At 35.5% G+C, this 26710-nt stretch overlaps 1 protein-coding gene across 2 annotated transcripts in view; it reads left to right on the top strand.

Annotated features, from left to right (window-relative positions):
- Positions 1-26710, top strand: part of PRKD1 (protein kinase D1) — a 143714-nt gene that overhangs the window by 47480 nt on the left and 69524 nt on the right. For both annotated transcript variants that reach the window (XM_087747100.1, XM_087747101.1), the window contains exon 2: positions 26542-26680. In XM_087747100.1, the coding sequence (XP_087603226.1) occupies positions 26542-26680 (139 nt within the window). The remainder of the gene's footprint in view (positions 1-26541; positions 26681-26710) is intronic.

The raw sequence follows: 26710 nt of genomic DNA, 5'->3' as shown, positions 1-26710 counted from the left end.
GTCACAGATTGCAACATAACTACCCAGCAAACTGATGTACGCAGTCGTTATGTAGCCTCCTGTATTGCTGCAGCTGTCTATGAAACCAAATAAGGAAAAATATTTTCAGGCAGTATTTTAGTATTACTAGTGAATCAGGTCAATATTGAAACTATTTTGTGTTTATTAGGGTCTTCAAAGCTCCTAAATGTACTGTTTTCCTGTCAGCATAGTGGTTCCAACCACAGTTGGAATGTATTATTAAGAGACGCAGTTTGTAGGTACATTTTTATGTGGAAAAATATCTATATCACTTGCAGTTGTCCTCATTGGAATAGCAGATGTAATTTCTTCTTCGCATTTGAATTAACATTTTGAACAAGTGATGGTCTGCCAAAGGAAAATATTAGTCCTGTGATACTGTAATCTCTGTAATTCATCCCTCACTTCATGCTTCCAAATATTAAGCAATGGATTGTTTTTATTGTATGTTTGTATACACACATACAGACGTGTGTGTGTGTGCATAACTACGCGTTTACCTTTTTTTCAGCTACAAGAGATGGCTGAAGAGAATGATGTTAAAACTTACTGCAGATATTCTTCTGGGAATATTTGCTGTTGAATAAAGTCAAGACTGACTGTGGTACACCCACTGAGTATTTAGCTCTGTGAGGCAAAAGCACGTAGTCACTCAGCTAAAGTTCCAATGAAATCGTTTTTACTTTTCCAAAATCGCTTTGTGTTTGCTGATATTTAAATTACTAGATACAGTGTCAGAAGACTCCGTTCTACAATGGCATACATTGATCGTGTTAACTGCTGCGTAGACGTTCACTTGTTGCTGTGGTAACTCGGTTCTGCGGAGCAGGAGACAAGAACAGGGAGGACTTTGCATAACAGTGGTTTCCAGTTCCCTGGTGATTCCAACTGTGTACCAATACCAACGCAAAATGAATATTCCTTAACTGCACCACCAATATGCTAGAGATCATATTCATTTAAAAGAGAAATGGGAAATTTGACTTTCTAGAAATTCAAGCTCTGGATTTTGGTTTTCAATTTCTTAGATTTAAATGCAACACTCCTTTGCCTTTTGCTTGCTCAAAGACTGAAGTTCCCACAGAGAGGAATTTATGGCAACAAGTGATTAGGTATTGTGTCGGGTGGATTTAGTAGGCAAATACCTTTTGATTGCCTTCTGATTGAACAGTGTATGTGATGTTACTGCAACCTCTTTAGCTTGAGGTGCTTAAAAAACAAAGTATTAACTGAATTCCCAAAAAGAAACTATAAACCCCAAAGATTGATACCCCTTATTGTTGCTCCTCAGGTTGTGACAAAATGCTGCTTGCTTCTATGCATGGGTATTGCTAAACACTTAGATTTGCATTCATTGTGGTGTAAAGCAGGATGTGTTAGTACTATTGTAACCTCTTTCTATAAGTTTGCTTTGACTGTTTTCAAAGACAGTGACTAAGACAATGTTAATGCAGAAAGCTGCCTTTACAAAAATGAACACTACTAGGTCATTCTTTAACCATGTGTTCGTTTTTCAAGTATAACCCGTCAGTCCCAATGAAATTGCTTTGAATTAGTTTACTTTTGAGTCTTTTTAGATTAAAGTTGATAAGCATGTGGGGGAGTTGTCAGAAGACTTGCTGGAAATGCAAGATATGTGGTTATGAAAATAATTACGTACAAAAAAACATTTTAAAAAGAATAAATAAATATAAATTAGAAAATGACAAATTATTGAAATTATAAATAAATAAAAAATAAACTATTTAAATAATTAAAATTGTATAAGCAGATAATCACTCTCATATGAAGACTGCAGAAGAACAAAGCATTAATCAGAAAGTCTTACAGCACTTGCCTATAGGTATGGGAAAGTGCAATATCCAGCCCATGGAAAAAGTCGTAAGACTGAAGTACTGTCAAACTAGGAGAGCAGAAAACTTAAAGCAGGAGGTAATGAGAATTTGAATGATACCAGAAATACCACAGAAGGTATGGATGCCAGTGGTAGCAATGAAGCTTTATATGAAAGAAATACTTAGGCCTGGTGAAGGTAGCCGCTGTTGTAGGGGTGGCTGAAGGCAGAATGTAAGAGGGAAAGGGTAATGTTAAATGAAAAGAATTCCAAAGGATGAGGAAAGATTTATTTTCAAGTTCATTATAGAATTCAAAAGCAAGACAGAAGACATTTAAACCGTGGTCTTTGACTTCTGTGGTAAGAAGAGGTAACATTTTTTTGTGCTAACTGACGTGTGTGGAAAAATCATGCCAGCCCTTCTTTAGGGCTAAAGTAGAAGCAGTGGCTCTACAACTGATTACAGTTGAGAACAGTTGTTCTGAACTTTTCTTAGTAACATTAATCCATGTTAGATTTTCAGTGCAAAGGATGTTGGAACCTGTGCAACAGAGAGAAATATTAACAAAGGGAGTGGCAATAAGTTTGTTAGCCTTGTAAGAAAGAGAAAGACGAGTGGTTATTGCTTGTGCAATGCTGAGGATTGTTTGTATTCCTACATCATCACAGCAGCAGCAGTACTTCATTTTTTTCCCTTCTTTTTGCCAGCAGCTTTTTTTCTTTTTTTTTTTTTTTTTTTTATACCTGCCAGCAGGTAGGTCAGTCTAGATTGTAATTCCAGTGTACCTGTGAGACAGCACCTCAGAAAAATCGTCTGTGTACAAAAAACTCACTTGGACATTTAACATTAGCAGAAGTAGCTTGTTATAAAAAAAATCTAAACTAAATTTTCATAAAGTATATAGATATTAAAACAACAAAGAGCCATTGTAGTAATACAGATAGGTATATTATATAGGAAAAGGTTACAAAAGATTCTCAGGTCAATAGGGAAAAATTCCTGGGGTGATGAGAATAGAATCAATGAGTTTGATTTCATATTTCTATTAAACTTCAAGAACTTTCTGGAGGAAAGCTTGCATTATTTGAATTACCTTATTTATCAGATGTATTAAAATATTTACACATTAGTAAAAGTTAATGCTTCCTACACTATTTCTTTACCACAAGATAGTATAAAACACAGAAAATTTATGTCTGGGAGATTTCAGCAGATTTTAGCTTTAATATTAACTTGGTTCAAAAGATTTTGCATTGCCTCTGCAGCTTATTCATTATGCCGAAATCTAAGAGGATAAAGTTGATTAACAGATTAGTAATAACTTAGTATTTTGGTAAGATTAGTAACAACATGCACATGTGTTTTCCTTTACATTCAAATAGAATTCTAGGACTGAAAATGATCTCCTGTGTTATTGTCTGCTGATGCAGACAATTGTATCATTTAACTTCTGTCATGAAATTGTCAAACTTGACTTTTAAGAAGATTTGGCTTTCTGCCCCTGGGGCTTTAGCTGGAAAAGCTATCCAAAAGATAAATTTCTTTGAAGCTAGGGAATTGTCTTTAAGTATTCATCCTGACTCTCTTCCTAGTCACCCAATATTCACTTCTGTTAGGCTGTACCTTGATTTTGCGTGTTCTTTTTCCTTCTGTTCTAGATCTTGATATATGTGTAAGCGACTATTATTTTCTCTTTCAGTTCATTGAGACATTAACTAAACAAAACTTAATCTCATCGCATAAGAGAGACTACCGATTTCCTTCCTCATATTAGTTTTATCTTCTTTCCACCTAATAAATTTGATTATTGATTGATTGATTGACAGTGGAGTGTAGGGGTTATGCATCGTACCCACATTGAAGTCTTACTGGTGCTTTGTACTATGGCATGAACAGATCCCTTTCTATTGAATACGCCTAGAACCTAAGGTATAGATTTTTTTTAGGGGCACACCTCCCATTTTCATACTTATATTTTATACTTGGTTAAGATTAAATGCAATATTGTACTTCTTGGTCAAAGTCTGAAAAGTTTTAATATCAAAGCTAGTATTGGACCTTGTATCCTTATATACCATGTCTGAAAAACTAAGTGTTTCTGTCTGGGCTCTGCTATAAATTAGCACAAATCTTTTGACTTCAGTGGAAATCATCTTTGTTAATTGACTTCTAAAATCTAGTTTAAAACGTTCTTTTATGATTCAGTTGCTGTTGAATGTGAGGTCAGATGGTTATTGTTTAATGATGTAACAGTATATTTCTGCTGGATATGGTGAGGCAGAGTGTTGATGTCTAATTTAGTAAGTAATTGTGAACTCAAGAGTTGTTCCTGAAAGGGTTTATGGTGAGCTCAAAAGAGGGTGAAAGAGGTTGCTTGACATGATGTGCTCCTCTTTTCTGAGTTGCCAGTCTAAATGTATTTGCCATAAGTATTTTATAACTTATGTTTGACCTGATAGAGGGGGCAGGAGCATCTCTGGATCGTACTGGTAACGCATGTGAAGCATATGAGATGACAGCAAGAATCTAGTGAAACCTAGTTTTCCACTGCATTTTACAACAATTTTTATAAAAAATTTAAAAAATCTTAGTGGTAGAAAGAAAACTTGTAGATGGCTTGTATCAGACACCAGGGTGCACGTGCTGGAAGTCTTTTGGATTTGGTCCATATCTGTGCCTGTCCTGTTTTCTAGGCTATTATTTTCTTTTGAGCAATTCTGTAACACCAATAGATGGTTTTCCACTTTTCTATCTCATCCATTCCTAGGATGTTTGCACCTTGTAATTGCTAAAAGCCATTTAAAAGATACCTTTGCCTAGTCTATGACTATGTCTAGTGTGTTAGGATTTTATCACTATATTAAAAAAAAAGATATTTTTTGTCTTTTAGTGCTGAAGGGATATATTATCTGTTTTACTAGGTAGCAATGTGTAAAAGAGGTCACTAAGATTTAAAATAGTAAGTATGACATAGATGAAACAGGTAAATAAAAGTAACAACCTAAGAAGTGTTTTAACTCGAACTGCCATCAGGGGCCCTTGATATACTATAATTGTGGATATAAATGTGAAATAGATGCCCTTTTTCACTCTCAGGCCTTGCAAAGAACCCTGGTTGGAAAACAGAGTCTAAAATGCTCCTTTCTGCTCTTCTTTAGGGGTAGGAGAGATTGAAGTAGTTGTTGAGTACGAGACCCAGATCCTCCTTCATTGTAGTTCTGGAATCAGTGTTCAAGGGATTTTGTGCCCTGTTCTCCTCTCATCACACTCATTCACTAGCATTGGCCAAACTTACTGTTCTTGTTATTTAAATTCATCCTCTGTATTCCCTCCTTATTCTTCTCCCTTTAATCATAGTTGTGAAGGGTAAACAATTAGAATCAATTAGTAAAAGTAATCTATGTAGCAAGTTTTCTATTTTTGTCATTAGGGGATAAAAGCCCTCCGACTTGATGATCTACTCAAGCCACTGTAAAGAGATGCATTGTGTGCTACTATAAGGACATAAAGTTGCCTTTTTCAGTAAGGAAAAAATAATTGTTAAAATATAGAGATTTTTAAAATGTTCTCATTTAATTTCAGTTATCACTTTGTTACATACTTTTTTATTTATTTCCAAATCTCAAGGGAAGGCATTAATGTAAAATGATGCTGATAAATGGTGAGTTATTTATCCTTTGCGGTTGGCAGGCATGGGACTCTGTGGTTTAGTGGCTTCTTATATCTTTATGCAGGCACAGACTTTGGAGGAAGGAGAAGGGGGGTAGGGAGAGGTACGTTTGTTTCCTGATGATTATGTTTTTATTCAAAATACAGTTGCTAAGTTTTTTTTCACTAATTTGCTTCTTGCTATTTTGAAATTTTTTTCAAGACCCTGTTTCAGAGATGACTGCTGCATTTGAAATACAGGATTGGATGTCTCTTTGAAATGCCATTCTGTTTAGAAAGAACACCTACCATTTAAGTAAAATTATAGTGCTCTGAAAGAAAAAAAAATAGTCTTTTGTCACTCCTGTATATTTATGCATATTTTATTTTAACCAGAAGGATCTTTTCCAGTTTGGCAGAAGTAATCATTGGCAGAATGATTTTTTTTTTTTTTTTTTTTTTTTTTACTTTTTTAAATACCAGTGTGAAGACTTCTCTTTCTGTTTAAAATTCTTCTTAACAGCATAGTTAATTCTTTTTTTTTCTTTTTCTCCCCCCCCCCCCCCCCCCCCCAGCTTTTTCATAAATACAACCAGTTTCATTCAGGATCAGATGATTCCATTGTTTTGGTTGTGTGGGCTTTTGGGTGAAATCAAGTGCTTTTCTCTCAAAGCCAGCTGTAGTTCAGGGGGAAGGGAGGAGGAGGCTGCTGTGTTGTGGGTAAGTTGGCATGGGCTCTTCGGTTCTTATATCTAGTAGGCAGACCAAGCTACTGGTGATTTGTCCTCACCCAGACTTTTCTTTCTGAGACAACCACTGCAGAGTGGTGATTTTCCTCCACTTCTGTGGCTGTAAAAACTTTAGAGCAAAAAAGGAACTGACCTGTATTTAAGACAAGAGATTTAACACAATATAGGCAAGATTGCAAGTTGGAATGATTTTGAGTGATGTTAAGGAGCAATAGATGTATTATTGCACCAAAGAGCATTAAACATTTTGTCGTCTTCTCTTTACAAGAAAACAAAAATAAATGGTTGCAAGGAAGATTTCTAGACTGCTCCTTATTTAATTATCTTTTAAGTGGTTGAAACTAGAAGCCTCACCTTGCATGTCTGTATTTTGTGCTGTATCGTGAGAAATGAGCAGTTGTTATGACTTTTCTGAAATGTAGCTTTTCCAAGTAGTAAATTTTTTGGCTTTCTGAAGGAGGTTATCTGCACGGACTTCTGTAGGCTGTAAACGGAGGTTCTTGCTACAACCGGGTTTGTGGTTGTGGGTGAAGATGATCTGCAGTCTCTAATCAGATAGGTCCAAAGAAGGACCAGTGGGTGGGAAGGAGGGAATGGTCAGAAACCAATACGCACAATGTAAACTTGCACGTAATTTGAATGTGCACCTGTCTGTGGATATGAAATCCACATCTGTGCATGCCAAATTTTTTCTGGCCCCAGTAATTTGGTCTATATTCAGATTTGACTCTCCATAATAATACAGACATTTTGTTTCTACTTCATTAAGCTTTCTTTTTGCTATTTATTGATTTTGTTGTTGTTGTTCTCATTTTACTGGATTTAGAGTTTATTTGTGAGTAATTAAAAAACCCTTTCTCTTCTGTGCATAGGTGACACAACAGTGGAAATGATGTTGCTGGTGAATCATTTGGTGAGGAAAACATAATTGATTGTACAGAACAGGACTTCTGCTTGCATGCATCCTCTTAACGGACAGTTATATTTCATTCTTTCCATTTGATTGTTTTTTTCTTAGCTTTCTCATTACATTGTAGGTTTTACTGTGGTACAGGTTACAAATGGACAGCACAACAATAAGAAACGAATGTGAAGCAAGAGAATCTAGTTCTTAAAAGTCAATTTTAATTTATCGCTTATATTACCAGATGCTTTTAAGTCATGGCCTCGGTCATTTTACCCTGTTGAAAATTCCAAAACGTCAGATTGATCTGTCAGTGCATCATATCCAGTTTCAAGTGCCTATTTACCTTGTTGGAGCATAGCAGTTAATGATCAATGTATGCTTCTAATAGTACATTGTGTAAAGTGAATCAAAGGTGATATAACCCATGAAGCGTTCTCCGGTGATTGCTTTAGGCTTCTGAAATGTCATTTGTTGTTGTTGAAGCCATACATGTTGGCAGTTCAAGATAGCATGCTGGATCACTGTACTCAGGTGGGTGCTTATTTGAAACGTTTATAGCTTTGTTCTCACACAGTTGTGCACTCACTGGTTTTAGAGGCAAGAAATAATTGAGGTGAAATTACCTGCTGATAATACATAATTAGTTGAGTAAAAGTATTCATTGCTGTGAGGAAAAAAGAGAAGCCGTTCAAGAAGCACAAATATTATCTCTAAAGTACTTTCATAAACATTGCAAGGAAAAAAAATCCAAATTTACTCTTTGCAGTTACAGAGGATCTGATACAATGAAAGGGACGTGTTTGTCATAATCTTAACGCATCCCTCCATTATTTCATGGCTTAGTGATGTGTAGTAAGAATGCTGCCCTTTGTAGAGAATGAAAACAGTTGAACATGTTGTGGGAAAACACTTAGATTTATGTTTCTAAATGATCATTAAATGTTTTTATGATTGTGGTGACCCCTTCAGTGATTGAGGAGTGGGTAAAAATGTTGGGAGCTGCATGGAGCAAAGGGTGTTAGGTGGCGTGTGGGTAGTGAGCATGCAGCAGCAGATGTTTGTGTATGGACCACCTTGAAAGTTCAATATTGGACATGGGAAATGCTGCTTAAGTATCACGCATAAAGGATGTAGAGCAGAAGCACCCAGCTGCAGCTGGTCTGGCTTGGTTTGGACTCTGGAATATTCTCTGAATCCTGCACTGGCCAGGAGTCTTTTCCTGATGGTGCACACTGAGAATTTGTGGCTTGCTGCAGCAGTCAAAAAAATGAATGCGGTCAGAGCTAAATGGATTAACCACCACTATTTTTGAATGAAAAAATGGAATTACTCTTTTTAGTTACATGTCACTTTACTTGCCTCTTTCTTTTGCTGTGTAAGAAAAGACAGGGACGGGGAAAGAGGATTTGAAAGTTCAACCAACAAAACTCAAAAGTGTTTTTTGTCTTGCTAGAAAAGATGGCTGTCTTAGCTATGAGCAGAAAATGCAAATAGCTTAAGTTACTGGGTTTTAAAATGGTGATGAATAAGGGTGTCCGTGTTGTTCCCTCTATTTTCCTTTCATCAGAATTTAGTCTAACATTTTTACTCCACATTTGTAAGGTCATGCACTTTACATGACATAAAGGCTTCTGCCCCTTTTGATTATGAACCTTATTGCCCATCTTCTTGCTTCTGATCTATCGCAAAAGACTAAGAAAGCACATAAACACCGACTTCTGTGTATTTCTCTCTAATATCTGAGATCTTGTTCACTCAGCTGCTGGTAATACAATCTCCTGCTCCCTGCAGGTTTCTAGTTGGTAGGAACTTTGTGTATTAAGTGTCTGGCTCTTCACCCCCAGCTGGCTGGGTGCCAAATGGCTGAGACTTCAAGCAAATGAGATTATTTTACAATGACTCGTTTGTTATTAGAACTTAGAAGGATTTCTTTACATCTTAGATGAAGGTCTGAAAAGTTTTCTTAGTTTAATGTGACAGCTGCCTTTCCCCTGGCAGGAACAGAATTTTGACTTTGCTTGTAGTGCTCTTCAAAATATTGTGGTTCATGCCAAAGGCTTTAGTTTCTCTATAAAAGGCAGGAAGCCATAATTTCTTTGCTGTAAGCAATGTATTTTTAATATGGTATTCTATATGAAATTACCCTGTGAACCAGTAGCTTCAGGGAGCTGATTTACCTTTTTGTTTTCAGTGTAAATTTCTTTTCTGCAGAATTTATAATTTAACAGTTCTCACTTTAAATAAGAAAAAAATCATAATCTTATATCTTTATTTTATGACCTTTTTTAAGCCATTGTTAAAAGAATGACTCTAAAAAATATGTTTTCTTAAAATTCCAGCATCAGTTGTGGAACACAGTTTTGCAACTGAAAATTGTAGCACTGCACAATGAGTAAAAAGTACATTGAAAAGATGTTTTAAAAAAAATTCATTGAGTGATGCTGTTTTTACAAGAAGGCAGGAGCAAGCACTTGAAACTAAATATTCAGAGACGTTGTTAAGTCAATATATATTCACAAAAGCATTTACAATTTTTTTTAGCACCAGGAGAGCTTTAGTCCCATCAAAAACAATAGGAGACCTATGTAAAGTTCAACATCAGAGGGACAAAGCCATGAGAAAAGTTTCAGTCACTTGTTGACCCTGAGAACAATACTGTCAAATATCGATCCCATTGTATGAGAAGAGATAAGATTTAGTGAGTGTGAAATTCTGTACTGGAAATATTAAACACTTAAGTATTGAAAGATGAGAGTGGATAGTTGAAGACAAGCAAACCCATATAGGAATTTAGGGTTGACAGTGTGTTGATCTCATCTGTTAGAGATATGATTTCTAAGATGCACATCCCAGACATATTAAACTCGTAAGGCAACTTTTGTCTTGATGTTTAAAAATATTCTTGAGGCAGATAGGTCTTACTGAAATTAAACTGTCAAATAATCTGTCAGTACTAGATAGATGGGGGTGGACATGTATTCACCCACACTGAGATGCAAAAACTTCCCTGGTGAAATGTGGCAGCTATGTAATGTTGCAGAGGAGCTCTACACAACAGTTCAGGATGAAAAATGGGGAAATACTTCTCCAGTGGAACTTACAATGGGATTTCTAGATAATCAGAAGGGAAAGTCACAGGAATGTGACTTACAGATAGGAATGTGCCTTATATAGTTTATTTTTCTTACTCTAAACTGCAAGTAACTTTTTCTTGTATCTTTCAGAAGACACAAGTTGTAGATACAGGGATAGAAAGACCCAAAAGGCCTTCCTCCCCTCCAAGTCCGCATCAGCTCTCTCTGTACCGTTCTTCTCTGTCTAACCTGTTCTGAGAACCTCCAGTGATGGAGATGCCACAGCCTTCCCCAAAAGTCATTGCCAGTTTTTAAACTATCCTTAAATTAATACTTAACTTGAATCCCCTTTGTATAAACTCCTTACTGCCTAACTAACAGAACTAAAGACTGTTTTACAAAACTTTTTTTTTTTTTTTTTGTGCTGTCCTTGGACTGTCTCTGGGCATCTAGAACTAGACAGAGTGTTACATTAGAGGTCTTGTCAATGCCAAAAATGAGTGGAAATATAATGTCAGATACCTGATGTATTAGATACCTGTTTTGTCATCCTTAGACTAAAAAAAAAAAAAAAAAAAAAGATGCTCTGAGAAGAGTCCAAAGAAAGCTGTTAGCTTTCTCCAGTTAGCCTGACTGTGAGTGTTGTTGCTGATTAAGAGAGTATGACACTATGGTAATTTGTTCGAGTATTTTTTTTTTTTTAAATAGGAAATGCCATAGGAGTTGTCTAAATTAATTCCTTTTCAAACAGAATGTCTCTTTTAGAAATAAAAATCCAATAATGTGGAAATAGCACTACCATATTTGTTTTTCAGTGAGCACTTGGTTTAGCTGCTTAAAATAAGCAAAAAAAAAAAAGGAATTGGACCAGCAAAATAATTGTTGTGTAGTCTAATTCTGCATAGCCTCAGCTGTCAGAAATTGGAACTTGCTGTTTCTTTGTCTGCAGGGCAGATGAATCAATAGATAATCAGATTTCACTTTCTCCTACCGATGCTTATCAAAAATGATCAAATCACATCCTGACCTTCCTTTAGAAATTAAACAGTTTAATCCCCTGCTGCCACATACAGGAGAACGTGTCTTTCAGTTCCTTAATTATTCTATCGTTCTTCCCTGAATCCTTTCTCCGGTGCCCTAGTTTTTTGAATTTTAAATGCTAGTTATGAGTACAGACTTCCAGTTGCAGTTGCATCAGTGCCAGAAGCAGAGGTAGTAAATCCATATGCTGCTTTGATATTCCCCAGTTTATGGCAAAAGCAATTCACTAAGAGTGCATGTTCATCTAATTACCCACTACATTAACTAAATTGCATCATTGCTTTTCAGAATAGAGTCCCTGTTACATCAGAGCAGCTTGCATTTCATGTTTCCAGGGGCCTGACATAATATTTTGCGAAGTCTGACTTTGTCACTGTTAAGTTTATGCTTGTGCAGTCTCCTCATTACATTATGAAGTTATCTAGTTTTTCTGTAAGCCAAGGTGGTAGTTAAATAGTACTACTGTCCTTCATGTTTTCATTTGTTGAATTGTGTATCTTTTGTTCCATGATTTTGAGAAGTCTACAGTTACGCAGGTAGCTCTCTTTTCCCTTTTTAAAAAGCAGCACATTAGTTTTCCTCTTGATTGCTCCAGAACCCAACCATTGACTTTACAGCTCTTTCAATTTTGCTTTAAAGTTTTTTGGACTTGCCAATGTAAGTGTGCAGCTTCAGTGAGTCCTCTTCAACATCCATATCAACTGGTGTTAGAATAGAAAGTATTTCATCATTAATACCTAATACTGCCTTTTCCCAAAATGGAGGGGGGAGAGAAACTGGTTGATAAATATTTATGGATGGTAGAATTGTTATAATTCTTTTGTTCCTGAAGTATTAGTGAAACTTCTAATGTGCCTTAAGTATGCTGACAGTAATATTTCTGCATATCATTTGGCTTTCCTTAGTGGTTTTCTACAACTCTTAAGTTTCTATTTATATCTGTTGCTATCAACTTCCTGTTCTGAACATTATATTTCTATATGTATGAGACATACACTTTAAAGCTCCTTTTGTAACATGGCAACTTCTGTGCTTAGTGCATTTGTTTTTTGAAATAAATTTTAAAAAATTAATTAACATTAAGGTGCTTCTCTTTAAATGATTTTCGTAGTTCTATGGAAGTGTTCCTAGGTTCACAGAAGACTTTAACATATGTTTAATCTTTATGCCTGAGTGTGCTGAGAGATTTTCCTTCAGTGCATACGTGTTATTAAAGGATGTACTGGATGCAAATGGAAACACTGAAGCTACAACCACTTTTGTTAAGAAACAATATTGCTGACTAGATGTTTGGGGAGGGGAAAGATTCCCAGTTTAGGCCTTTGCTCTCAGGAGGACGTTTTATTTTTAATCTCTTAACTGTCCAGTTTCTGTTGAGTGCCTATTACAGAGACAGAAACTTTCTTGTGATCACTTCGTGGTCCAGTACATCTTTCAGTGGTTTCTGTTTCTTTAGTGATCTTGTCCTAGCCTAATGATTAGGACTGTGTTTGAAAAGGTGTACAATCCAGCTTTGAAACATTCAGGTGGGAAGGCCTAGAAACCTAAATGGCCTCTTCCTGGGTGACTCACTATCTAGAAGTATATATATATCTAGTAGTATTATATAAAAGCTGCCATTTTTCTTGTCATGTTAAAAAAAATAAAATTGTGCTGTTTTCCTATCTCCAAACAGGTGTTTGGCAAGGAAAATCCTTTTGGGTGTCGTCGACAATGGATCCCAAACCTCCCATGACAGGCCTTATTCAGATCTGCAAAGAGATGCTAAATTTGCATAAAACAATTTAGGACAGAAATGTCTGTAAACAAGTTCTTTACTGGCTGTTCTGGACAGTTTCCTCTTAGTATTTTGGATTTTCTAAGCCACATTTTGAATGGGGAATTAATGTGTATAACATGATATTATGAGTTCTTATTTATGTTAGTTGTGTGACTCCCTGTGCAGACCTGGTTCTAGGTATGTGCTGAACTGGTGTCCAACATAAGCGCCTTCAGTCTTTTCTCCTGCTGTATCTCCTCCTGATTATATTCATTATAGGATTAGGGAGCCCAGTAATCCTGTTATTTGGTGTTGTCTCTTTATCCTTTATTAATAAGAATACTAGTTACTAATACATGGAAGTAAAATAGACAACTGACCAAGGAGCAAACCAGTTATTAGTACTAAAAGTTGAAACAACATGCTTCTTACACTTAAAAAAACATTCATGTTTCTATCAAATTCAGTAGAAGAGAGCCCTTTACAAGTATTTGTCAAACGTCTCTTACTGTATTTCCTAGAATATAGAATTAATGTTGTGAGCAGATGAAAGAGTAAGTAATTTTCAAAATCTCTCCTAACACCTTACTCAAAATGTAAGGGAGTTCTGCTTTTTCAGAAGGAAGCCACGTATTTGGGAATGCTTTAATTAAAACAGTAGTCTTGATCAGAGCTGTTTTGTTTTCTGTTTCTTTGCAAAAAAAAAAAAGTTTTAAATTTATCTTTAAGCAATTACCTAAACTGGCATCTATCTTAAAGGAAATGAAGTGTATTTTGGAAGCAGAGTAGAGGTATAAACAAGTGAGATTGATCTTTTTACAGACTCACAACACATAAACTACTTCCATGCAGTCAAAGTTTCTGTTTATGAGGTAAGAGATCTAGACAGATCTAATAAAGGTTAGAGATCAAAGGCACTTGTTCTATATCTGCATAGTCTATTGAGTTATGTACGTGACTGAGTCTCCTGAATTGAAGTAGTGCTTGCTCAGAGATAGCTAAAAGACATCTGGTGGTCAGCTCTCACAGAAATGGGGGTTTTGGAGAGGGGGATTGTTTGTTTGTTTTTTAAATAATGTGTAGAATTGGCTCTTGAATTGGTTTCTTTTCATCTTTCTTAAATTAGGAGTTTGTTTTCCCAGATGTAGTATGTGGCATAGAATTAGTAAGACTGCAGCTTCAGAAACAGTGAATCCTTGTGAGCAAGGGACTCTTTAGTCACTGTCTTTAAATCTTTTTTTTTATTGAGGAACTAGAAAAAAATACTTGATTTTGTTAGTGATTTATCATGCCTTTTCTGCCTATTCCCTGAAGAGCATGAAAGTTTCTGCTTCATTTCTCAGCCTCCTTGGTGAGAACTGCAATCTGTTCTTGAAGCATCTACATAAATGGATGCCTGTCAACAATCTGACACTGTTGTTGTCACATTATTCTCCTAAATGTTTCGCAGGAAGCGCCATAATTCTGTACTGGGGTGGACAGTGTTGGGCTGCACAGAGAACATGTACAGAAACTGTGGGAGCCTTTCTGCCGAGGTCCCCGTATTGCCTTAGAGAAATGTGGCATTAATGGATCGGTGTTAGTAGCATAGTGCTCCCAAACCCTCAGTGTGAAATAACCGAGAAGACGCAAACTGTTAGTGCTCTCCCTCAGTGCTTCTGCCAATGAAAATTTTCAAGGAAATTATGGAGCGTATGCAGATGTGGTGTATATGATAATACTTTTGGCTCCAACAGGATATGAAGACCAGTTTCTCTTTTGAGTCTCATTGTTGTGTGTTTATTACTTTTCTAAATATTTCTATTGAATTAACCTCTTAATCTACATGATGGAAGAGTCAGTGTGTTTTGATTTGCACGGCACATGAACTTTTAGAATTTTTATATGACAAAATTATTTGAGTGTTTTCTCAATGTCTGAGTTATTGGACTTACTCTTTCTTTACATCTGCTTGACTCTGCATCATCTTCATTGCATTGGAAGCTGTAATAGAATATTCACAAAATGCTGAGGAAGTAACAGTAAAAAAGCTAACTGTTGAAGAAGATAAATTATATTTAAGAGTCAGAGGTTATTTTAAGTTAAGGTAGTCTTTACATGGTATTAGTGAAAATCAACTGCCAAGACATCATCAACATATATTTTTGGTAACCCATTACATGCAGTCATTCAGAATGAAGTACTTCCGCAGAAGTCTCAGTGAAAAATAAATCCAATCCTCTTAATGGAAATGGAGAAAGTTATATTTGTGCTACCACAAGACACTAATAGTTACACTAATTATGCTAAAGTTCTCTTTGTTTGAGAGAGAAGTGTTATTATTTAAGATCTTTCATGTTCAATTGCATTGAGCTGTGGTGGGTTGACCCCAGCCAGCAGCCACTTGCCAGACTCCGTTCAGGAGCAATGAGAGAAAACTTCCGCCCCCCAGTCTTCTGATTTTTTAGAATCACTAAAGTAACATTGCTGGGAAGCAGGATCTACCAAGTCACCATGATTTTACTGAAGTTTTGAATTGCAACCACACAAGTAAAATTTAACAACCTTTTTGAACAGCGTTCCTGATGTGCCAACTTTGCTTTCTGTTTGCTGTTGGGTAAAAGAGTCTAGATTTGAAAAAAATGCCATGTAGTATTGTTTAAGATGCTTTTAATTTGATTCTCTGCCTATATCTCTTGCTGCTTACCCAGAACTGGGAGTTTTTAAAGTCTGCATAGAAGTAGCTTGAGTGATGTGCTGTATACTCAGTATTTTTGGCAGTGAGCAATTTGAGCGACAGAAGGCAAGCTGACACGCAGTGGCAGGAGGCATAGGTAGCAAGAGAACATGTTTTTTAAAGATGTTATGCAAAGGAAGCAACTCCTGACCTGAATGGCCAGAGGGAGCAACCTGTACTGAAAGAGGCTGACAAAAAGGTTGCTCAGAGGTCAGGCTCTCTCGAAAATAACCCCATTCCCGTGTTTCACCATGGCCACGTTTCATCTGTTTCATGGATATTTCTGTGAGGGAGCTCAGCTGTATTTTTCCTCTGTGGTCATCATTGTTCCATAGATGGCAGCTGCAGAAAAAGTTGTAGTTTGGTGGCAGTCCAAGTCAGGGTGTGTGGGCAAAGTGCTCTGTTCCTGATCTGAGAGAGACAAAGGAATCTGATTTGTGCAGAAAATCACTGCAGCAAAGAGAATTAGCGAAATATTTGTATGTGTGTATTTGTTATCTAAAATACTGTTTGCATCATGAACAATAAGAAGTTTGCTCCTTCCTGACAGCCCACTTGGAAAAGGCTTATTAACTTCTGTGCTGCAGGTATCATGTTGTGCTTTATAGAACATGTAATTAATCAAGGATTGTAATAAAAAAATAAAAAGAAGAATAAATACTGTAAATAGGGAATGACTCCACCCATATTAAAGTGTTAGTGAAGTAGTTTAACTGATGTTAGGAATGTTCCAAATAGTGATGGTTCCCTGGAGTTATATGTACAAATATATCTTTAAATAAACCAAAATGAGAATACAGGCTTGAGTACTGGCCCAAAATCATGGAAGCTTTTTAGTTGTTTAACTGTGTACTTCCTCATACAGTTTGAATTGGGCCAAATCACACTGTTTCAGATGATGCCCAGACATAGTTTGGATTGTAAGGTGCGTAAGGGACTGTTTAAAATAAGCAGTGGGAAAGAGGTCAGCTATATGGCAGTGAGCCATTTCCCTGCCACTTAGCCTTGGATCCAGAGAATGGTTCCTGGCTGGTTTAGTGGGTGTAATCTTAGAAACTTCTCTGTTTCACTTAGAGATTAGATAGGAAGCAAACTTTCTAATACTTTTTTGGGAACACAGATGCAAAAAGGAAGCAAGGACCTATACCGCTGTTCCTATTCACTGCTTTAACCCTTGTACACCTGGCTCCTATCCTCAAGGCTCACTAGACGTCAAGTCTGTCCTGTGCTTCTGTTCTGCGTGTATTTTCTTTGCTCTAGTCATCTCTCCTCCTAACCTTTCAAGGTTTCTTCTGTTGCTTCTTTACCTTTCCAGTGCAAGCTCTTTGTTCATCGAGCATTTGTCTTCCTTTCTGTACCTGGGACAAACAGGCTTGACCTAAGCCTGTTTTGGGTAGTACTGCAATGCAGGCAGTATCAAGATGGTTAGTACTACTCCTTATATTTTCTGATACTTACTTTTCTTTCCTGTAAAACTGAAAGGTGATTGCCATGGGAAAAGAAACAAGAAAGGGGTAGAAAGGAAAGGAAATAGGCAGTTTTGCCTGTCCTTGCTGTTTGGCTGTCTGGCAAGTGCAAAGGCAATCACTGGAAGGTCAAGAGAGAGTCACCATTTCTGAGATGTCTTAAGCACAGCATGAAACATCCTGGAATGAGGTGGAGATACCACTGCTGCTGGAGCAGGCACCACCTCCTGTTCTTATGCAGATGTTACTACATATATTCTGTATAGCCATAGTGTGAACTTCTATTTAAACTCCAGAGTTTGTGTTATTTTTTAGTAACGGTAGTGGTGTATGTGATGAAAGTCTGAATGCTGACTGATATTTTTTTTACAACAAAACTGAGAAGTCGCATGGTATTTTCTTTATGCATAAAGACTAATATTTTCATGATAGCTTTGCGCTTGGTAAATAGACCCTTTTAAAAATCTCTTAAGTTTTGCAAGTAAGTTAATAGTGACTGCCACAATTAAATGAGAATTAGGCAGTTCTCTTGGCCAAAAATTCTCTGCTTTTCTGTATCGTGAATTTGCTGTGTTGTAACCTCTGTAGAGAAAGGAAATCCTGACTTCTAAAAATAAAATGCATTGTTATTTTAAGAATGAAAAAGAAGAATGTTTTAGTTTAGTTAATATGATTGTTTCAAAAATTTTGTACATTTGTATCTTTATTTTAAACCAGTTGTATCAATGTAAGACTATTTATTTATTTATTTTCAAACAAATTAGGGTTAGGTCAACAACCTTGTTTAGGTTAGGTCAACCTAACTTGTGTTTTAGCAAGTTAGGTTAGGTCAACAAACATTCAGCATGACTCAACTTGTCCACATGCTGTGAAGACATTGTTTAGCCCACAGTCTGTATGTGTGCTGGATCGTTATCTTTGTGCTGTGAAAGACTTCCAGGTTTTATCAAGGTTCTTGTTGCTGTTATGGTAGTCAATAAGGACTTTTCTAAGAGGAAGGCTTGGAAAAATCTAACTAGTTTAGAAGGAAAAAATAGCTACTTCTTAGAAGAAAAAAATAGTTATCACTAAAAAAGATGTAGTTCAATTTAATGTTAAGAAAAAGGTCAGTGAGGACTGAAAAAGACATCTTGTTACTTCCTAGAATGAAAGCAACAGAAACTATCCCTTACAGGAAATGTGCAAAATTGTAGAAACAAGAAGAGGACTTTTTTTTTTTTTTTTTTTGCACCTTTAGCACTAAGAATCTATCTACCTGTTCTTTTACAAAAACAAGACAATTTTAGTATGTTGAAAGAAGTATTTTTGCAAAAACATCACAGCAACACACTTTTTCAACTATTGGATTACATTAGTAATTACCCTGAAACCAACATCAATGTTTAGAGTATGTGTTTTCCAGCTCTTCCAGATAAAGTTCTATATGTGGAAGAAATTTATTTCTCATCAGTTTTTCATTTGCGATATCTACTGTGTTAATCTTCCGAACACATAATTATTAAACAAAACTGGTAAGGCAGTTGTGTCACCTTAGACAGTCTCACTTTTCGTTTTAGTTAATTTCTATTAGAAATGGTGCTTTACTACAGAAAGAGGAAGACTGAATATGTTCTCCATTCAAATAACTATGTATATGATTAGTTATTGTTATTTATTGAAAGCTTCCCAATTCATTTTGGAAATACATTAACATTTAGATGTATCAGGTCTTTTAAAGTTCTGTTTCTTTAATAATAGAACTACTTGATTGTCACAGTAAATGGATAGAGTTTTAAAAAAATAACACCGTTTTTTTTTTTCAGCAGTTTGTCTTTGATCCTTGTATTGAGAACAATTGTTAATAAGACAGCACAGTTATGGACGCATGTAGTTCAGCTTGTGTCTGCATGTGGCCATTGAAATTATTGACTGATACAATGGATAATGGATTAAATGAATTACTGAATACTTAGAGGTTCTAGTTATTAAAATTTAATAGGAGTCTGCAATTTTTTTGTAGTATCACTTGAAGTCTTTTTAAATGAAGACCTAAAATTTGCATAATTATTTGGCTTCTTTACAGTTATTGGTGAAATATTTTGGTGGATTTTCTTAAGATGTTTACAGTTGCTATTGCTTCTGCTTTGGTATCTGCTGAGGATAGGTTAGTGCCAAGCCTCCTTTTCCCTGTGTTTTATGGATAATCTGCTGCCATTGTACCCACAAGCTGGGCAATACCAAATTATTACTTGAGATCCTGACCGGGAGGTTTTTTTCATCTGAAAAAGCAATATTTTTTTTTTTAATGGGTAGATAACGGTTACGTGATATTTTCAGGAAATGAAAGAAGCACACAACATCAGTGCTTATGGGTGACTTCAAATGCTAGTAGTGTTTCCTGTTTTTTACCATAAAAGCTGCTACAATATCATATAAAACGCATTTTACGTGACTGTTTAGACAGCATTTTTTTAAGGCTCAGTGTTTGGAATAAAAGTCTGGTACACTTTTCCCAGATAATACACTTTTATTGTGGTAACACTACGGTACATGTAAGGAGAAACTGTTGGCATAAGACGAGACAAGCATTGTTGAAAAGGCAAGAGTGGGAACGCTGAAAACTGACATTTAGGTCTTTGTTGTTGAAATTTTTAGAAGTAAACCTTAGGGTAATCACACCTCTCGAGAGGTACGTGTATGGATTTTATTTCTTGTGGAGGTGTAATTGATTAAAGTAGTACTAAAGTAGTATTCACAGTCTGTGAATAATCGCTGCATCTACATTCAGTAAATATTAATAGTTTAAAAGTTAATAAACTAACAAATTTAAATCACTAGTATTCAACAATAAACACATTGTATTCAGAATTGTAATACATTTGTAATCACTACAAGCAACAGTAATGAACACTATCTTGGTAATAGAATATTTAATTTACCTTTTTAAAGTGGACAAATAAGAAATAACTTGCAGCTTGATCCAGAAACATTGTCTTGCTAAAACTTCAGTCGCCATCTGCCATCCGTGAAAGCTGATTTAAATGGAGATGATCTCTAAAGTTTTCCTCATCAAGCTGTCTGAAACGAATTTGACTTTACTGTGACATAATTGTTTGTTTATACGAATGCTATTTTACATTAATGACTGAAACCTTTTATCCTGTGAACTTACATGTGTGCTCTTTATAAATAGTTACGCTGATCAGTAGCAGTCAAATTGTAAGTCAACTCAGTGCAGCCCTGTAAAGGGCACAGAATCCGGATCTTCCTTGAAGTTTTAAGCCTGGTAAACAGTCAGTTTATTTATTGCCAGAATTTTGTTTCTTCATGAGAGTGATTAATGGTTTTTTTTTTTTTTTTTTAGATGTCAATGTCAGTATGATGAAAAATAGTGTATTATGTTTCCTTTCTTGCAGAAGAGCATGTTACAGATTAGATAATAGTTTGCTTTGAGAGTAGTAGTTGTTTATATATGATATAACCTTTACAGTAGTTTTCCTATAGTGTACTATGGTATGCCTCTGGTACATTACAGGCTGCTTACCAGTAATATAGAATGAGGGATTGATATAGTGCCTCCACTGTAAATCCATTGCACTGATATAAACATAATAATGAATGGCTAATCTACATAGCAAGGCTGGACAACATTAACTGCTCTTATGGCAAAGCTAATACTCGTGCATCTTATTAGGATAGTTTATATTTTAATTTTCCAAAAAAATTTCTTGTATTAAATTACCTTTGATTTAGTAAATTAGTGAACAAAACCTGTGGATGTATAATAGAGTTTCCTCTGTATGATAATGACAGTTTTGTTGAGAACAATCATGCCAAATTCCACATTTTTTTGACCTAATATCACTGTGGATAGGCATAAGCAAGATTTAACATTGCTTGTGGACTGGGAGAGTTGTACTTAATAAAGAAATAATATAAAAATTACTAATACACATTTAGCCATTTATTTTTCTCCCCATTTATTCTAGATAGTAAATTTTTCAGCATCATGATCATTAGGTCATATGAGGTCATCTACTTTATCCTTCTATCCCAACACAGAAAGATCAGCAGTCAGATTCCTGACATTTGTTTGATTTATTTTGTTAAAAAAACCTCCAGTAATAGAGATCCCCTTTCTTAGGCAAAAAATAAGATTTTTTTTTTTTTTTTTTTTTTAATTCTTATCCTTGCAAAGTTTTCCTTGTCTCCACTCTAATTCCCTGTATTGTATCCCTTCCTGTGTTTTCGATGTGCTAATCCTTAATGTTCCATGCAGAGGAGAAACAGATCAGTCCCTTCCTATTGGCACCAGTCTTTTATGTATTTGAAGACTGTAATCATTTATGCCCAAATCTCAGACAGGGACTACATGTGTCTAGGCTAAAGAACCTTCCTTTTTATGGGGGATATATCTAATATGATGTATCTTCCTAGTGGTCTTACACATCTCTCATAAATTGACCTTAAGTAGCATAGTTGAAAGTACAAGTTTGGAAAATAGAAATAAGGCTCTTAAAAGGATTCACATTGCACACTGGACAGTCTCTTCAACAGTAATTGCATTCCTTCTTATTGGTATTTTCTTCTGATTTTTTTTTAAGTGGTTTTGTTAAAAAATACTCTCAGCTTTTCCAGAACTTCAGTGTCTATGGTGAACCAAATTTTCAACTTCTCTTCAGGTGCGCTGAACCTTTCATTCTTAGACCAAATACATTTGGTAGCTTTAAGTGTCTTAGAAGCGTGCTATCCAAAATTTCTTCTCTTGACACTGGAAAATATGTAATAAATAACAACATCAAGACTGGGGATAGACTTTTATTAATACAGAAATTTTGCTAAATTGCAAATCTGGAACCCAAATTGTTTGTAAGTGATATAAATCATGTTAGAGAGCTCATCTTTCTCTCTATTAAAAAAAGGTGGGGGGGCACACTTGAAATACACAACTAAACTGTGGGAGTTTAACAAGTTATTGTGCTGTAAAGGTCATTTATCCTATTTCAGTTGTAAACTAATGCACCTTAGATTAAACCACATGGAAAGCAGTTTAGGAAGATGGATTTTATTTCACACTTGGACTACGCAACCAATGTGTATATGGACAGTTGTGATGTCTTAATGACTGCTGATGACTTGTTAAGCATCCAGAAATTGATCCTTCTTCTGAACCCCATGGAAATAAATTTCCACTCTCCTGATTCTTCCAGAAATACTGTATTTCCTCATTATAGAAATGACTGTTTTACTCCTGGTAATTCCACTTTAAGCAGCTATTATACTGAAACAAGGGCTTTTATTAGTGTTGGGAATTTAGATCAAATACCATCCTTTTTAGCTAGCTTAGCTTTAGTTAGCTTTTAGGTAGCTTGACATACATGCATTTCCTATTTTGCCCTGTATTTGGCAAAAATAAATGCTATTTATAGTGTTGTAGTATCAAGCAATGTGGCTGCTTTTTTTGTTTACTTTTGTTTGTGCATATCAACATTATTGTTGGCAGAAATAAGCTTAGCTGAGGGAATATTTTTGTCACTGTTGCAACAGTTGGTCCTTACACAATGTTTTATTTGAAGAATCGCACCATTGAAATGGCTTTCTTGGCATGAGAGTAGTTTATCTGAGGAAAACTAACTCGAACCCAGAAGATAATTCTTGTATATAATTTACAAAAAATGTTGTGATTGAATTCATTTTTCTGTGCAGAATATAATAAATGATATCTCAAAATACACACGTTTATATATATATATATAATACATGTAATATAGCAAATACTTTTATAGGTAGACAAAATAGAGCTAATTTGAAAAGAGCAAATGGAATGGGAATATAAAGAGGGAACAAACAATTTAAGTAATAATGAGTTCAGAGGGAAATGCCTGTATTATTTCTGAAATCCAGTGAAAGGAGAAAATTCTTTCAGTGTTTGAAAAAGATCATCTGTGCCCATTTTGGAAGATATTTTAAATTTTTCACTGCTTCCGTAAAAGAAAAGTCTCACTCTTATGACATGCCATCAGGCTTGTATACTGTAGCAAGGTAGGAATCCGTTTCATTAAAATTATAATCCCACCGGGATTACTTTCTCATGCATGCTCTAAATTCAAAATAATTAGGACAAGAGTGAACCTGCCCGCTGCCAGCTCAAGTGCTGGAGTGAGGGAAGAAGAGCTTCTCCAGCCGTGGAGCACCATGACACAGGCATTTGAGTGGCTCCAGCAGGCTTTTAGGTTCAGTTCAGCGCTTCTAGGTCAGATGTTGAATAGCTCTGTAAAACACTTGGGTGTTTCTTAGTGCCTGTGTCATCTGCTTTTCTATTATCTAGGCTATGCTAACACCTGTATGGATGAAGAGAGTAATTGCAGTTCAGATTGCATCTCCCTTCGAAAGCTTTGATTCACTCCCACTTACGCTTAATGTAAAGCAAACTTCTTTAAAAGCTAGAGTAACTATTTCACACCTAAGCCATGAGTTTAGTTCTTTCTTGAATTAGAAAAATGCTTTTGGAACTACGTTGAAAAATTTCTATTTTAATGAGATTTGGAAACAATGATACCTTGAGAATTAAGGTCCTTATACCTTGAGAATTAAGGTCCTTCAGCGTTATTTGGCTTATTCTTACAATTTTAATCCTTAATACTTACTGCATCTTAAGTATGTGATACTTGAAATATTTCGTCTTCACATTTGGGACTGTGAGAGAAAATGTCATCTAGGTTATGTTGTCTTTATGCAAGAATATTCCATGTAAGAGAACCTTTTTTTTAGAATTTTTGCACTGTTGCTCCAAAATTCCTCCCTTAGGTGAAAATTACTGTTGTTACTATATTTAGGAGTTTATTTCAATTCTACTGAAACTTTAAGTCTCTTCTGCTGCTTCTCCTTTAGTTAAGATGATAGAGGATATTACTTTAGCATTGAAATACAGCTATAGAGTAACAGGCAGACACAAAGACGCACAGATTCATATTCTTGCGTAATGAAAATTGGTTTTGTCTACATTCTCTTTCCAAAACTCTACCGTTTTACCTTCTTGGTAAATTTTTAAAATAAGGAACCATATTAACTTTAATATTACATCTCTTTTGGTAATTGAATAAAAATTGAATGTTTTTGATGTGTAGACACCAATAATAATGCCTGTGTACAGTCAAGAATGGTTCCTGGCTTCCCAGGAAAAGGCACTTTTCAAAGGAGAGTATGAAGCAAGTAGAAGGTGCCTGCACAGTGGAATCATGCAAATATGGCAGCATTTCATTACTTCACTGTTTATTTTATGATAAAAGGTGACTTTTGGCTGGCTAACAACTCCATTAGAAGTGTGGCCTATATGATAGTTTTATTTTAAATAAACAAAAATTCAGTATCCATCTTTACTAATTTTATTCCACCTGGTGTTGCTTCTGTAAGTTTTGGATGTGGTAATGCATATCTTTTACAGAATTAGGTTACTCAGTGTTCGTTATTTTAGAGAGGAATATGAAAATAGAAAATTCCATTTTTGCTCCTCTTAACAAGAATAAAACCATGTATAATGTTTTTAGAAGGCAACAGACCAAACTTTTAGGGAGCAAGGTTTTGGTCCACATAGAGATGGTAATCACCAGTGAGAAATATTTTGGAAATGTGAATTGAACATGTCATAGTAAGCCATTTTCAGCTTTATGAACGTGGTGAAGTACACCTTGCTGTTACTGTGACTATTCATTCAACTGAGGTTGTGAATATGAATGGTTAACTGGTTACTAGGAAAGTTTTACAAATATGTATCTCTTTTATATGTGTAACTGTAATGCCTGTTTAGAAGTACCTGTGTTGATGTTGGTGCCAGTCTTCTCAAACTTTGGCAACAGATTGCCAATTCTTTCAGTTCATAATTAGTTGATGATAAAGGTGCTTAAGGAAATGGCCTTGAAATAGTATCTCATATCACATAGATAAGTGATCTATCTAGGATTTTTAATGTGGTGCACATAAACAAAAATTCTGCATCTTTAAAGACATGCACCATAGTAGAATTTTGCAGATATTCTGTGAGAATGTTTTATGTTTGAGTCTGGAAATTGTTTCTGTTCAGTATAAAACCTGTATGAATAACTATATATAGCACCTTTTTTTTTTTTTCAGGCGGGTAATCTGCCCAATCAAGAATTAGCAGTGGGTTGGTACTTTTAATCTGAAATAAGACAGAAAAAACTTCAGAAATTCAGATGCATTTCATTCAAACCAGGGATCTGGCCATTTTGTCTCTTTTCAGTGCATGCTTTAAAGCTTAAAAAAAAAAAAAAGAGTATAAATTTCTTCGGATGCTTGGATAGGTTCCAAAGTTTCCAGTAGTCAGTAATGCATATATTGTTTTAAAGTACTTTTTGTGGGGTTCCTTCTATTCTGCATTCTTTTCAAAGTAATTACAGCCTCAAAACCTGCTAGTTTATCTTTTGCTATGCTTATCATTGTGTTGCTTTCACTGCATGTTGATAAAATTCCCAAATGATATATGGAGTTGTTTAGTGATGTAAAATTGAACCGAATCTTTTGTATCAGAAAAAGGGTTTCCTGGCTATGTTTTCAAAACAAAATCTTAGTTCTTTCAACTGGGAGCATGAAAAAAATTAACTCATACTTTTGTGCTGCAGCAAAAAAAAAAAGAAAACTGAAAAAAATGTTGCTTAGATAATAATCTCAAGAGTAGTTTATAACCCCTGAGGTTTTTTTAAATCTTTTTTAGTCTAAACAGGATTTAATCTGGTTTCAAAGCTCCAACTTCTTTGCGTCGAAATAGATAATTACGATTAAGTTTGGAAATATTGTTTTATGTGTCTAGTAACTTCAGTCTCAAGAAACAGGTATTTCCTAATGAGCTATCATTTAGGCATTGCGTCTTAGGCAGAGCTGAAAAATATTTCTTCTGGCCTCAAGGCATCTTTTTGGCATTAATCTGGGGAGAGATAATAGAATCGTGGAATAATATAGGCTGGAAGGGAGCTCCATAGGTCATCTAGTCCAAACACTTGCTCCAGGAGAGTCTAATTAGATCACCTTGCTGAGGAGCTTGCCTTTTGAAAAGGTTATCAGCAGTGGCTAAGGGATGCGCTTATTTCTCTTTAGTTTCCTAGTGGATACCACATTGCTCACAGAGGAAGAGAAAGGCAAATGAGCTTACTTGCTTGGGGGAAAAGCCATAATATAGTGATAAATATTGTCATATATGAAAAAATACATATCCTGTTTGGTACTAGTCTCAGGAATGGTCTAGTCTGCCCTCAAAATTTAATTATATTAATTGTATTTTACAGTTATATATTTTACAGTGTAATATATTCTCATGGGTTTGTATTTGCAGTTTCCCGAATGTGGTTTCTACGGAATGTATGACAAAATTCTGCTTTTCCGCCATGACCCTACCTCTGAAAACATTCTACAGTTGGTGAAATCAGCTGCAGATATCCAAGAAGGAGACCTAGTTGAAGTTGTCTTGTCAGGTAACTAAAAAACAGTGAAAATTACTGTCA

The sequence above is a fragment of the Nipponia nippon genome, unplaced genomic scaffold (genome assembly GCF_047370975.1).
Source record: "Nipponia nippon isolate SJK-2023a ecotype South Korea unplaced genomic scaffold, ASM4737097v1 scaffold_11, whole genome shotgun sequence".
Lineage (NCBI taxonomy): Eukaryota > Metazoa > Chordata > Aves > Pelecaniformes > Threskiornithidae > Nipponia > Nipponia nippon.
This window is presented reverse-complemented; position numbering and strand designations above follow the sequence as displayed.